The sequence below is a fragment of the Erinaceus europaeus genome, chromosome 10 (genome assembly GCF_950295315.1).
Source record: "Erinaceus europaeus chromosome 10, mEriEur2.1, whole genome shotgun sequence".
Lineage (NCBI taxonomy): Eukaryota > Metazoa > Chordata > Mammalia > Eulipotyphla > Erinaceidae > Erinaceus > Erinaceus europaeus.
This window is the reverse complement of record NC_080171.1, coordinates 30995354-31010891: the sequence shown is the minus strand read 5'-3', so window position 1 is coordinate 31010891 and position 15538 is coordinate 30995354. Positions and strand designations below refer to the sequence as shown.

Below are 15538 nucleotides of genomic sequence, written 5' to 3'. Positions count from 1 at the left end.
TACTACATAGCTGTAAGAAATGATGGTGTGGGGTCCGGCGGTAGCGCAGCGGGTTAAGTGCAAGTGGCACAAAGCGTTAATGGACCGGTGTTAAGGATCCCGGTTCGAGCCCCTTGCTCCCCACCTGCTGGGGAATCACTTCACAGGCGGTGAAGCAGGTCTGCAAGTATCTGTCTTTCTCTCCTCCTCTCTGTCTTCCTCTCCTCTCTCCATTTCTCTCTGTCCTATCCAACAACGACATCAATAACAATAACAACTACAATAATAAAACAACCAGGGCAACAAAAGGGAACAAATAAATATTAACAAAACGAGAAAAGTTTTTTTTTTTTTAAATGATGACGTATTCTCCTTTGCTACAACATGGAAGGAACTAGAGGGAATCATGTTGAGTCAGAGGGAGACGCATGAATCCTGGATGCTCTCAGTCAAAGCTGAGTTCTATAAAACAAAGCAAAGAACAACACAGGGTGACTCCTCAATGGACTTCAGCCTATTACAGAAGATTCAGGGGTTCAGAAGGGAGAATTTTTTTTTACATTTTTTTTAAATTATCTTTATTTATTGGATAGAGATAGCCCAGAAATCAAGTGGGAAGGGGGACATAGAGAGGGAGAGACACATACACATATGCTGCACTGCTTTACCACTCGTGAAGCTTTCCCCCTGTAGGTGGGGACCAGGGGCTTGAACATGGGCCTTTGCACATTGTAACATGTGTGCTCAATCAGGTCCACCACCACCTGGCCCAGAAGGGAGAATTATTATGGGGAAGTTAGATACCCAAGTCTCTGTGGTGGACTAAGATGATGGCTTGCTGAAGGGTAGACTGTATTGATATCTATCCTGGGAAATGTGAAAATGTACCCTTGTGACAACAAAAATACTGCCGTTCAATATTTCCTCAATAAAATGCTATCAGGATTTAAAAAAAGAAAAAAAAGGGGGGGGGTGGCAGGTGATGGCGCACCTGGTTGAGCGCACATGTTACAAAGTGCAAGGACCCAGGTTTGAACCTCTGGTGCCCACCTGCAGGGGGAAGCTTCATGAGTGGTGAAGTAGTGCTGCAGGTGTCTCTCTGTCTCTTTCCCTCTCCATCACCCCTTCCTTCTCAGTTTCTGGCTGTTTCTATCCAATAAATAAATAAAGATAATTATAATTAAAAAGAAAAAAAAATTATTTTGAGCCAAAGGCAACCAGAAGAAGCAAGATACTAAAAGAATCCTCTGAGGTAGGGAAAATAGCATAATTATTATGCAAATGACTCTTGCCTGAGGCTCCTAGGTCCCTGATTCAATTCCTTCCCCCTCCCCCCACCATAAACAATTCTCTGGTGGAGAGACAGACAGAGGGACAGAGGAGAGGGAAGAGAGAGAGCAAAGAAGGGGGCTGGGGGAGAAAAGATAATGCTCTTATGCAAAAGACTGTCAAACCTGAGGCTCTAAGAGGCCAGATTCAATCTCTAATACCACCATAGGCCAGAGTTGAGCAGTGCTCTGGTCTTTCTCTCTCTCCTTAAAATGAAATAAATAAAATGTTTAAAATGAGGGTGGGGGAGATAGCACAATGGTTATTCAAATAGATTCTCATGCCTGAGGCTCCAAAAAAGTCCTAGGCTCACCCCCACCACACACACACCTCCACAAACCAGAGCTGAGCAGTGCTCTGGTGTTTCTCTCTCTGCATCTATCTCAAAAATAAAATAAAATAAAATAATAAAATAAAAATAAATAAATAATAAAATAAAATAATAAAATGTTTAAAAATAAAGGGGGTGGGTGGTGGTGCACCTTGTTAAGTGCACATATTACCATGCACAGGGACATGAGTTCAAGCCACTGGTCCCTCCCTACCTGCGGGGAGGCAGCTTCACAAGTGGTGAAGCGGTGTTGCAAGTGTCTTTCCCTCTTTATCCTACTTCCCTCTCAATTTCTCTCTGTCCTATCAAATTAAATAAAGTTTTAGAAAATCTTTGAGTGGTCTGGGAGGTGGTGCAGTGGATAAAGCATTGGAGTCTCCAGCATGACGTCCCGAGTTAAATCCCTGGCAACACATGTACCAGAGTCATAGCTGGTTCCTTTTCTCTCTCTTCTTTTAAAAATCTTTAAAAGAAAGGAAGAAAATAGAAAATAAAGTAAGAGAACCCTCTGTTCTTCTTTGCCTAAGAGCAGGGCACAACTTCCCTGTGCTGGTATCTATCACTCCCACACTAGCAAGAGGAGACTAACTCCCATGCCATAGAAAGAGATGAAACCCAAATGAATTTGCATCAGAAAACCTCATTCACAAACTATCTCCTGTTTGTCCCCCGCCACATCTTCCCAGGTCATTTTCCAAGAATTAACTGCTTCTAAAAAGGTACCACCCTCTCTCCTTGAACTTTTCACTAATTCATTCACAATTTCTTTATTACTGTAGCTATAGGTCCCTCAGGGTTCTAACTGCTTTTCAATAAAGTCCCATGCACAGCACAGTTAGGATATTGATACATGATGGTGAGAGGTTGGAGATGAGAATATTCTGCCGGTACTTATCATGGGGAGAGGAGAAACTGTACCCCCATGTCAGCCACTGTACTGTAAACACCCCCCCAATTATATTAAAAAAAAGAATATTGGGGGTCGGGCGCTAGCTCAGCGGGTTAAGCGCACGTGGCACAAAGCGTTAATGGACCTGTGTGAGGATCCCGGTTCCAGATCCCTGTTCCAACCCCTGGCTCCCCACCTGCAGGGGAGTCACTTCATAGGCAGTGAAGCAGGTCTGCAGGTGTCTTTCTCTTCCCCTCTCTATCTTCCCCTCCTACTCCATTTCTCTCTGTCCTATCCAACAACAACGACATCAATAACAACGATAATAATAATAACCACAACAATGATAAAACAACCAGGGTAACAAAAGGGAAAAAATGGCCTCCAGGAGCAGTGGATTCATGGTGGCAAAAAAAAAAAAAGAAAAAAAGAAAAGAATATTAGCACAATGCCTTTTCTCCTATTAAATTGTGATTTGTTGATTTAATTCTTAGACCCCCCAGGCATTGAATCGAGGAGGGTCTGAGTGCAAGGTTTTTCCTCCCATATGCTTAAAACTACGGAGATGAACATCAGAGTCAACACTGCAGACAACTGAACTGAGACTCCAGGGGAGATGTGCAGATACTAGGCCCCACTTCCAAGCCCTTTTATCTTCCTTGTTCCTGGAACTATGGTCCCTCAAGGCTAGTTTGGACAGTTCAGTGATTATGAAGCTCCAGGGATTGCTGGACTCCACCTTTGTGGGTTCCCTGTGTAGAGAGTCAGATAAGGAGAAGCAAATCCACCGTCAACAGCCCTGAAAACTGATCACAGATCCATAGAGAGCAACCTGGTGTTTCCCAGACACCAGAGTCCCTCATCTCAGCCTTGGGTCAAACTCATTAATCACATAGTGACTTTTTGGCTGGTGGCACAAACTGCTCTGCATAATCTGGTTGCATCTGATTGGAGGGTTTGGGGCTCTATATAGGAGAAAGGAACCCTCAGGTGCTAAGTACATCCAGGAGCTGGATCTTCCTTCCCTTCTTTCCCTCTCAAATTTTCTGGGAAAATGATATTAGGTAAAGACTATATTCCTGCTGGGAGCCCAGAGCAAAATCAGGGGAAGATAAGTCTTGTTTCTAAGTGACAGGCCACTTCAGAGATTAAAAACAAGTTTCCTTAAAAGGAGCTTTTCAGGTTTGTCAGCCCAAGACTAATCCAATAAGGAAAACAAATAGGCTTAGAGAGCCAGTCAGCAACATATTGCTTGCTTTCCACCAAACCTACTTCGATCCTTAAGGAATTTTGCCAAGGAGACTGGAAAAGTACATTCCTTCCATTTCCTCCAGTGTTAAACAGAAAAGGAAACTTCTGCTCACCTGGAAGCCAGTGTTGCTATAGCCCTGGGCTGTGGGGGCTGGCAGCTCCCCCAGCTCCACAAGCTCCTTGCTGGTCATGTTGTGGGCTGGGCTCCAAGAGGCCTGGAGGATGTCAGCGCTCAATGTCCTTTGTACCTGTGAGAGTGAACACAGCCTCTGCTGGTGCCAGAATGCTACCTGCTGTGGTAGGAACCAGGACAAGTGCTGTGGTCTGAGAACTTCATTTGTAATCTCCTGGGTGGGGTGGGGCAAGAGGCAGGAAGGGTGGAGGTGTCTAGTTCTGGTCCGCCCAAATCATTAATCCACCCCATTTCCCCACTGATTGCCAGCCTCTCCCTCTCTTGATCTATCTTCTTCTTTATTTCTTTTATCTCTTTCTTCTTCCTTCCTTCTCTCCTTTCCTTTCTTTCTCCTTTCTTTCTTCCTCCCTTTTCTTTATTTCTCATACTATGTGCTACCACCCTGTCCCCTCTTTCTTTCTTCTTATTATTTTTTAAATATTTATTTATTCCCTTTTGTTGTCCTTGTTGTTTTATTGTTGCAGTTATTATTGATGTCGTTGGATAGGACAGAGAGAAATCGAGAGGAGGGGAAGACAGAGAGGGAGAGAGAAAGATAGATACCTGCAGACCTTCACCTGAAGACCTGCTTCACGGCTTGTGAAGTGACCACCCTGCAGATGGGGAGCTGGGGGCTCAAACCTGGATCCTTATGCTGGCCCTTGCGCTTTGTGCCACGTGTGCTTAACCCGCTGTGCTACCGCCCAACTCCCTTTCTTTCTTTTTCTAATGGTCAAGAGCTTACTTACTGGAGGAGGGTAGATAGCATAATGGTTATGCAAACAGACTCTCATGCCTGAGGCTCCACAGTGAGTTTGCTTTATGAACGGTGAGGCAGTGCTGAAGGTGTCTCTTTCTTTGTCACTATCTCCTCCTTTCATCTTGATTTCACTGTCTCTATTCAGAAAAAAGAAAAAAAACCTTAGGGAAATATATATATATATATATTTTAAAATAGGATTAGCAGGACTTATTTTGTACTATGATTAAGATGTGTTGAAATAGTAATACTTGGCACATAGGAAACTTGTAGTAGTTTATTTTTCAGAGCTGAGGTCTCATACACGTGTGGTTTCATTGCTTCAAGACACCTTGTTCATTCAGAGAGACAGAGAGAGAGAGGGAGAGATACCGCAGCACTAGAGCCTCCTCCAATACTATATATAGCATCTTTTGAATGGCACAGGGGTTTGAGCCTGGGCTGCGAGCATGGCAAGAAGTGTATTCTACCTGGTGGACTATCTCTCCAGCCCTTTGATACTGATCTTCTGAAGAAGATAGATAGAGATAGGGAGAGAGAGGGAGAGAAAGAAAGAGAAAGAAAGAGAAAAAGAAAGAGAGAGAGAAAGAAAGAAAATGAGGGGGCAGGAGGTGGCACACCTGGTAAATATTTTTTGAAAGAAAATAAAATAATCTGTAAATAGTGATTTGAATGTGTTTTTTGTACATATTCCCTGAAGTCAGGTGTGCAGATGATTGGTTATACAAAGGCCTCCAGAGCAAGGTATTCTGCCTCTACTGAACTGGGGTTCAGGTGCCTGTGTCTCAAGTTCCCACTATTTTGCATCATGAAAGGCACAGTCTCTGACTCCTCAGTTTACATGTATGAGCCCCTATCCTACCTCAATCCTTGTTGTTTCTCAGCACCAAGCTTTCACTGTGCATTATCACTCGATTGATTCTCACTGATGAATAAAGACTTTGATGAGGGAGCTGGGCGGTAGCGCAGCAGGTTAAGCGCACGTGGCGCAAAGCGCAAGGACCAGCATAGGAATCCTGGTTTGAGCCCCTGGTTCCCCACCTGCAGGGGCGGGGGGGTTGCTTCACGAGCAATAAAGCAGGTTTGCAGGTGTCTGTCTTTCTCTCCCTCTCCCTGTCTTCCCCTCCTCTCCCCATTTCTCTCTGTCCTATCCAGCAACGACTGCAATAATAATAACAATGATGATAAACAATAAGGGCAACAAAAGGGAAAAAAATAGCCTCCAGGAGCAGTGGATTCACAGTGCAGGCACTGAGCCCCAGCAATAACCCTGGAGGCACCACACACACAAAAAAAGACTTTGATGAGTTCCCCCCTCACCCAATAATTGCAATATATCCTCATAAGTGGTCACTGTTTCACCAAGTGCAAAGTCTGGTTAGTGAATGAGAACAGTGCAGATATACATATATATATATATATATATAGCAGCTACTTTGGATCTGCCATTGTAAGATTGTTGGGAGAAACTGTAAGATTGTTGGGAGAAATCATTTGCTGTCACCAGATAGTGTGGTCTTCTGTAACTCTAAGAATGGATCAACTTTAAGGTCCTGGAAGAAAGTCTTTTTTTTTTTTTTTTTTTTGTACTAGAGCACTGCTCAGCTCTGGCTCATGATGGTGCAGGGGATTGAACCTGGGACTGTTGAGCCTCAGGCATGAGAGTCTCTTTGCATAAACATTATGCTATCTCCCCCACCCTGGAAGGTATTAATTCTGCTATCTATCATTGCTGAAACTTGACTCACATGCCTGACATTTTTGTAGATACTATTACTGTGCAAACTTTCCAAGATGCAAGGACTTGATGTGTTTTTCTGCCCTTAAGCTAGAGACACTATACTTGCAAAAAAAAAAAAAAAAAATGCAGGTATATTTGAGGACTATCAGAACATTGCCCATTGCTGATCAAAAGAGATTGACCTGCCCCTTCCATATGTCAGGCACAACTAAAAAAAAAAAAAAGAGAGAGAGAGAGAGACCTGATTAGAGTAAATTGCATGTACAACTAGTAACAGTAGGATTCAGAAATGATGGGCACACACAGAGAAGTTTTAACTTAGCATGCAATCTATTTGAAGTCTATAATTAAGGGCTCAATGGTTTTAATTGAGAATTCAGACTTTCTTTGCAGCACTATCATTAGGTTGAGTTATGGGTCTATCACTTATAATGATGGTACCTTGGTAGAAGCTCTGGCTCAGTTTTCCAATTTAGAAGTAGAAATGGTGATCAGAAAATGAGGTGAGGACCCTTTCAGCTTTACCAGACTGCATTTTAAATCATTGCTCAGTCAGACAGGATCATTATTTGTAAAGGATAGCTTGTGCAGAGGCCTGAAAAATGGCCTCAAGTCTGAATTTATTAATTGATCAATCAATTAATTAATTTTGCAAGAACATTGTTCATCCCAGCTTTGTGGTGGTGTGGGGGACTTTGGAGCCTTGGGCATCAAAGTCTTTTTGTGTAACGATTATACTATCTCCCCATCCTAGTCTGAACTATTTTTTTAAACTATTTTTTATTGTAGTGTCCATCAAGTAACTGAAGTCTGAATACACCGTAGAGCCACCAGATCACTGGGCTTTCTTAGTCAAATGATTTCTAGACCCTAGTTCTATAAAGACGGAGGATTCATGAATTATGTTTGTAAAGGCTCATTAAAGGGAAAAAAAAAAGTGGGACCAGGTGGTGGCACACCTGGTTGGGTGGGTGTACATGTTACAATGCACAAGGACCCAGGTTTGAGCCCCCCCGGCCCCCTCCTTCAAGGGAGTGCTTTGCAAGTGGTGAAGCAGTGCTGCAGGTCTCTCTCTCTCTCTCTCTCTCTCTCTCTCTCTCTCTCCCTCTTCCCTCTCAAGTTCTGGCTGTCTCTATCCAATAAGTAAATAAAGGTAATAAAAAAATTTTAAAAAGATAAAATGCAACACCCTTCAAATTTAGTAAAAATATGAAAGCAAAAGGAAATTTAGATTCATGGCAACAGACTTCCCCTTATGTATATTATTTGATAGCCCAGTTCTGTGGCTTTTGGTATTTTATTTTTTAGTTTTTTAAATTATTTTTATTTATTTATTGCATAGAGACAGTCAGAAATCAAGTGGGAAGGGGAAGGTAGAGAGGGAGAGAGACTGAGAGACACCTGCAGCTCTGCTTCACCACTCGCAAAGCTCTCCCCGTGCAGGTGGGAGGCAGGGGCTCAAATCTGGGTCCTTGTGCATTGTAACACGTGTGTTCAACCTGGTGCGCCACCACCCGGTCCCCGACTTTTGGTATTTTAAGGCACTGTGTTTCCAAATAGAGAAAAATACTTTGTGCTTGTGTTGGTCAGTGCTGCACTTAGTTGAGCACATGTGTCACAATGTGCAAGGATCTGGACTCAAGTCTCTGATCCCCACCAGCAGGGGGAAGCTTCAAAAGTGGTGAAGCAAGGTATCTCTTTTCTCTCTTCCTCTCCATCTCCTTTGTCTCTCTCAATTTCTATCTCTATATAATAAAAAAAATTAAGTTATGCTTAACACTTATCTCATGCGGATGTAAACATATCAGTGTGTTTTTCATCTTCCTGCTGTTTTCTACTGAAGAACATTTTATGTGTTATAGGTTAATATTTGTTCAAATAACCTGAAGTAGATCAGTAAGCCAAAGATGTTATGTTGGGAAGCTTGTAAAACATATAGTGGCCCGGGAGGTGGCACAGTGGATAAAGCATCGGACTCTCAAGCATGAGGTCCTGAGTTCAGTCCCCGGCAGCACATGTACCAGAGTCATAGCTGGTTCTTTCTCTCTCTCCTCCTATGTTTCTAATTAATAAATAAATAAAATCTTTTTAAAGAAACGTAATATAATTACCCAACTGCAATGATTCAGATCATCCAAAAGGAAAATAAATCAATGATATGTATTTGAAGTAGATAAATAATTAAGAATGATTGAGATAGGAAATAATTTGGAACTTGTTTTTTCAAATTTAACTTTGCAGTTAGACTTTGCTCTTCAAAACCCCCATTAACATTAGGTGTGGGGGGGGCAGGTTGTGGTGCACCTGGTTAAGTGCACACATTACAGTACGTCATGATTGGGCCCTCCTCAATCGCTATCGAACAGGCCATGGCCCGTGCGCCGCTATGTTCCATCGCTGGGGAGCCAGAGACGACCCGAACTGCCCCTGCGGCTACAGACAGACTATGACCCACATAGTCAACGACTGCCACCTCTCCAGATTCAAAGGAGGTCTTGAAACTTGACATCAGGCTCAACCTGACGCTGTCGACTGGCTACGGAAGAAGGGCAAACGCTAGAAGAAGAAGACTACAGCACACAAGGACCCAGGTTCCCCTGCTCCCCACTTGCAAGGGTGAAGCTTCACGAGTGTTGAAGTAGGGCTGCAAGTGTCCCTCTGTCTCTTTGCCTTTCTATCTCCCTCTCCCCTCTCAATTTCTCTGTCTCTATCCAATGATCTAAAACAAACACCCAAAACATCAGTGGTAGGAAAAGTTAGCCAGTGCGCTAGGACAGCCTAAGACTTGTCCTGGAGTCTGTCACTTGGGAGATACTTGATCCTAATGAATGATGGGCGAGATAGCATAATGGTTATATAAAAAGACTCTAATACCTGAGGCTCCAAGGTCTCAGATTCAATCCCCCATACCATCATAAACCAAACCTGAGCAATGCCTTCATAACAAAAACAAAACAAACATACACAAAAAGAAACAAAATGGGAAAGGGGCTGGGTAATGTCTGATTACATGTACTACTATGTGCGAGCAGCTGGGTTCAAGCCTCCTTTCCCTACTTGCAGGGGGAAAGTTGTGCAAGTAGTGAAGGGGCACTACAGTGTCTTTCTGTCTCCTCTCTCTATCTCCCCTTTCCCTTTTGAAATCTGGCTGTTTTTCCAGTAAATAAGAAAGGAAAAGGAGGAAGAGGAAGAGATTGATAGTACAGGCACTTCTTCTAGTGTTTGCCCTTCTTCCGTAGCCAGTCAACAGCGTCAGGTTGAGCCTGATGTAAAGTTTCGAGACCTCCTTTGAATCTGGAGAGGTGGCATTCGTTGACTATGTGAGTCATAGTCTGTCTGTAGCCGCAGGGGCAATTCGGGTCGTCTCTGGCTCCCCAGCGATGGAACATAGCGGCGCACGGGCCATGGCCTGTTCGATAGCGATTGAGGAGGGCCCAATCATAACGTGCTAGGTCAAAGCCGGGTTGATGCTTGCAGGGGTCTGTGATGAGGCACTAAACCCCAGTGATAACTCAGTGTGTGGGGTAGGGAGACGAAAAGAAAAAGAATTCAGACTCTGGACTCAGTCCAATTTTCAAGCCAAGTCATGCCCTTTACTTACACTAACTAGCTGGCCATTCAGTCATATTGCTAAATAGTCAGCTGTCTAATCGTCTGCTGATAGCTGCAAACTGAGGTTAACTGCTGTACCTGTGTGCTGTGAAGGTAAAACAAGCTACTTCATGGTTAGGTACTTGGCACTGGGTAGTAAGAACCCAAGTACTCAATACTCCAGGGAAATTCAGCCAACAGCTGCCTCCAAAGGCAACCCAGGAAGTGCCTAGAAGTTTGTCACAGTTACGTGAGTCAGATACAATTAACAGATGGGGGGGGGGATATACTAGTGGTTGTCTGGGTTCTTTCTGTTGATGGCAACACTTTTGGACTTTGCAGAAAGTTTAATACTAAATCTGAAAAAAAAAGTGATTTCCAGAGATAAAAAGTCTTTCCTTTGAATTAACTAGCATCTGAGTGTTCAGAAAAACAAACAAAAAAACCTATGGCAAATCTTGTAATTCAACATTTCCCAAATAAAGTGAATATATTAAAAAGAACAATATTTAAAATAAAATTCAAATTATATATATATGTGTATATATATATATATATATATATATATATATATATATATGCAGGAAACAAGGCTGAATTTGGGCATAAAGTTTCTGCAGGTCTTTCCTACTGTAGGAGGTGAGCAGTGGTGCCTGCCGCATTGTTCTGGTGTGATCAGCTGAATTAATCTTGCATGATTTAAATGTCCATGGACCCTGCCTAAGGTTCAAGCACTTAGACATTGTTCCAAAGCACATTGTGCTGGTTAGTCTGTCAGGGGAAATACTGTTTGTCTCTTTTAATGGGTGAAAGAACAGGGCACAGATTGCAAAGGAATGGTAAGCAGCTTTATTATTTATTTATTTATTTATTCTTTTTCAAGAGAGGAGAGAGGGAGAAGCAGACACAGAAAGGAGAGAGACATCACAGCACCCCTCCACTAGCCATGGAGCCACCCTGGTTTCATCCCAGCTGCTCTCATGTAGCACCTTGGCTTGAATCTAGAGCCTCATGCATAGATAGCAAGACGTGTGCTCTATTGGGTAACGTATCGCTCAGCCTCTGGTGGGTGGTTTTGAAGGGCCAGCTAAATCAAATTGCCAAAATATAATCTGCAGAAAAGAAGAAATTGGAATCTCTAGGGGAAAAGATCACCGAACACTGTTATGCATTGCTTAATAATTGGGGTGGGGGTGGGGCATTCTGAGAAATGCCTAGTGAGGCAATTGCATCATTGTGCAAATGCCATCGGGTATAATTACCCAAACCTTGATGGAATAGCCTGCTCCACACGTAGGCCATCTGGGGATGTTCATTGCTTCCTGCTTACTAACCTGTGCAGCCTATGAGGACTCTGACTACTGAAGGCTATTGAGATGACAGGCACCTGTACCCTGGGCCTGGCTGAGGATGTCATTGAGGAGTTTCTAGACTCTGGTGGACTGCTGCCTTATATGTGGGTCACTTTCGACCAAACTGACACCCTGTGGTAGTTGATTGTTTTCCTCACTATTTTATAGCCATCATGGCAAGACTCATGAAAGGAAGCTAACCAGGGTGACTGGAAATTTTTGATGAAAAGGAAACCATTTACGTATAGTCTCTCTGTGTTACTGCCACCAATTGCATATTTGAGTAAAAGAAAAACCAAAGTTTTATAATGGGGAGACCTAGAAGGCTTCACCCTAACCAAATGGTCACTCCAAAATGGGACATCACATGCCTCCTGATATGATACTCTTGAGAAGGACACTTCACACCTGTGATACTCCTGTTCTGAACGCATAACTCTGAGTCAAATCACATGAATATTAGATTAGATTGAATGGTATTTAATCAAACAACTGGAGCATATTCAACAAAATTGCTGTGGTTCTAGAGGAGAAAGATGGCAGAGCATTTCAAAGTGTAGGATACCAAAGATATGTGTCAAATAAGTGCAACCCATCAACCCGGAGCAAGTCCTGGGACAAAGAAAATGTTTGGTATAAGGATAATGCAAAGATAGTTGTCAAAATTTGAGTTTTGTCCATAAAATGTACCCATGTTAAATTTCCTCTTTCTTGACATAACTGGTTGTGTAAGAGAATATCCCTATGTACTAGAAATGGGAATATTTTGGAATAAAGGGGTATATGGTCTACCTTTTATTCCCAAAAGTGACACACATATATAAATATGAGAATGAGAGAGGAGAAATAGAGTAAATGAGGTAATAAATTAATGGTGCGTCTGATTACATTATGAGAGTTTTTATGTTATTCTAGAAACTTTTTTTTTTCCACAAAGACAGGAACCTTAATGTAAGCATTTCTTTTGTTTAGTAGAAATTGTGTCTCAAGTTGCCAAGTATCCCCAACTTATGAGAAGGGGCTACACTTTATTTTAAAATGCCATCAGCAAACAGAACTACTTGGATTTGGAAAAACATGATTCAGAGACTTCCCTCAAGCAAGGGGAGTCAGCTGGTATTAAATTACTGGTATACACAGTTGGTGGGGATTATAGATATTGTATGGAGTCATTGCTGTGGCTCATGGGAGTGCGGACAATGAACATACAGACTACAGATGTCAGGCTTGGAAGACAGCATGATATTTATGCAAAAAAAACCCCAAAAAACCTTTCATGTCTGAGGCATCAAATGTCCCAGGTTGAATCCCCAGTACCACCAAAATCTAGGGCTAAAAAGTGCTCTGGGGAAAGAAAAAAAAAAAAAAAGAATAAGGATATACATATCAGGCTAATCCCCATTTCAAATGGGAAACTTGCTTTTTAGAGGGTGTCAGATTTATTTATTTATTTATTACCAGAGCACTGTTTTTTTGTATAACCTTTATGTTATATCAGTAGCCCTAGGTGTTAGACTGTAAGAGCTTCTGAGGTGGGATGATATGAAATGCATATCATTGGGGAGTCGGGCGGTATTACAACAGGCTAAGCTCACAGGGCGCAAAGCGCAAGGACCACGTAAGGATTGGGTTTGAGCTCCCAGCTCCCCACCTGTAGGGGGTTGCTTCACAGGCGGTGAAGCAGGTCTGCAGGTGTCTGTCTTTCTCTCCCCCTATCTATCTTTCCCTCCTCTCTCTATTTCTCTCTGTCCTGCCCAACAACAACGACACCTATAACTACAACAATTAAAAAAAAAAGAAATAAATAAATGCATATCATCATCACTTGTTTAGCAAGTGCTCTTGAAATTGATTGATTTCTTTTTTTTTTTTTTCCCCTCCTGAGCTCTTGAGTAAGATGGCTTGACTCTATTTATATTCTGCAGTTCCAGGTTGGGGTCTTAAGCACTGTGTGCAACCCCTGAGAACCTCAGCTCCCTAGACTTCCAAGTTACTTTTTTGGCTTTAAATCAGAACGTTCTTCAGTTTTGGCTTATGGTGGTGCCTGTAATTGAACCTAGGATCTGGAAGCCTGAGGCATGAGAGTATGTTTACATAACCGTTATTTTATCTACCCTAATTCAATTTCTGAGTTTTTAAAAATATATATATATTTGTTTTCCCTTTTGTTGCCCTTGTTGTTTTTATTGTTGTTGTTATTGACGTTGTTGGATAGGACAGAGAAATGGAGAGAAGAGGGCAAGACAGAGAGGGGGAGAGAAAGATAGGCACCTAGAGACCTGCTTCACCGCCTGTGAAGTGACTCCCCTGCAGGTCGGAGAACCGGGGGCTCTAACGGAATCCTTAGCCGGTCCTTGCGCTTGGTGCCACGTGTGCCTAACTGGCTGCACTACCGCATGACTCCCAACTTCTGAGTTTTATGAAGATAGAATTAGACTGTTTGTGATGGGCCAGCAAGGTAGCTTACCTAGATAGCATATCTTCTTCTTTTTTTTTTATTTGTTTATTTTCCCCTTTTGTTGCCCTTGTTGTTTTTCATTGTTGTTGTAGTTATTACTGTTGTTGATGTTGTCGTTGTTAGATGCGACAGAGAGAAATGGAGAGAGGAGGGGAAGACAGAGAGGGGGAGAGAAAGACAGACACCTGCAGACCTGCTTCACCGCCTGTGAAGTGACGCCCCTGCAGGTGGGGAGCCTATATCTTCTTTATCATGCATGTGGCCCATGTTTGACCCTGGCCCCCAACAGACTGGAGAAAGCTTCAGTGGTGTGGTATCTTACCCTCTCTCCCTCTCCCTGTTTCTTTTATCTGGTGGGCACAGAGCAGTGAAACCCTAGGGGTGAAAAAACAAAGAAACAAACAAAACAAGAGAATATTTATGAAATTCTTGATCCAAGACTGTGAGGTCAACACTCAGTGAATTAGCTGTTACAATCATCATCATCATTGCAGTTGTTATTATATGCACAATTATCTCCCAAAGAAATGGGTACAATAGTCATAATTATTATGCATATTGACCTAGCTCTCCTCTGCTGCCCCAATCTAGCTCACAGGGTTCCAAATGCTCAGTAGAGGGTATTCTGACCACCCACCAAGGGGCCAGGACAGACTCTCCCATCATTAACCCACCTGCAGGACCTCAGTGAGTCACACATGGACTCTGACTCTTGGTTTCCTCTTTATGAGAAGTGGGGAGGATTGAAAGGTCTTCAATGGATTGTACTTAGGGAAGAAAGATGACACAGACCTGGGAAGGGGGGTATTATTCAACACGCCTTTGTCTTAAAAACCTCAGGGTACAATGCATATGATACTTAAGAGAAGTGGTACATTTCCTCCCAGCACTCTGATTCTACTTTTCTTTAATTTTCCAAAATAAAAGGCCAGCAAAATAGTTCACCTGATAGTGTGGCTGCTTTGTCATGTTCATGACCCAAGTTCTAGCCCGACCTCCACTGCACTGGAGAAAGCTTCAGTCTGTCTGTCTGCCTGCCTGCCTATCTGTCTGTCTTTTAAAAAAGTATGCTTAGAAGTGTAAAACCCCAGAGATGGGGAAAAGAAAATCCAAAATAAAACTAAATGTGTCCTGAACACAATAATCTTTACTGAATCCTCTACTTTTAAAAAAAGAAAGGTTAAAGAATTACAAAGAAACTACAAAAGTCTAATTATTAAAAGTCTATAGAATGTATTCTCTTAAAAAAACACTTTCAGGGCTGGGTGGTGGCACACCTGCTTGAGCACACATGTTAACAATGAGCAAGGACCTGGGTTTGAGCTCCCAGGCACCACCTGCAGGAAGAAAGCTTTGTGAGTGGTGAAGTAAGGTGTCTCTTGGTCTCTTTGTTACCCATTTCCCTCTCGGTTTCTAACTATCTCTGTCCAATAAATAAATAGAGATAATACAAAAACACAAACAAAAAAACAAACAAACAAAAACCCCAATTCCATGGCCCGTTGACTATTTGTTACCCTGCTAGACTGTGGTCACATGGAGGCTGGGAGTTTCATGTTGTTCACAGAGATTACACCTACAGCAGCATATGCAGGCATCTTGTAAATATGGGCTTAATTATCCAGAAATCCTTACTAAGTGATTAGCTTGAATGTTGAGTCCCAGTGGTTGCTATTGTAGCACAT

General features: G+C 42.5%; 1 protein-coding gene across 1 annotated transcript in view; it reads right to left on the bottom strand.

Annotated features, from left to right (window-relative positions):
- SLC28A3 (solute carrier family 28 member 3) overlaps positions 1–4083 on the bottom strand; it is an 81961-nt gene extending 77878 nt beyond the window's left edge. Inside the window, exon 1 of the mRNA XM_007528395.3 lies at positions 3893–4083. Within this exon, the coding sequence (XP_007528457.2) occupies positions 3893–3970 (78 nt within the window). The 5' untranslated portion in view covers positions 3971–4083. The remainder of the gene's footprint in view (positions 1–3892) is intronic.
- Between the last annotated feature and the right edge of the window lie 11455 nt (positions 4084–15538).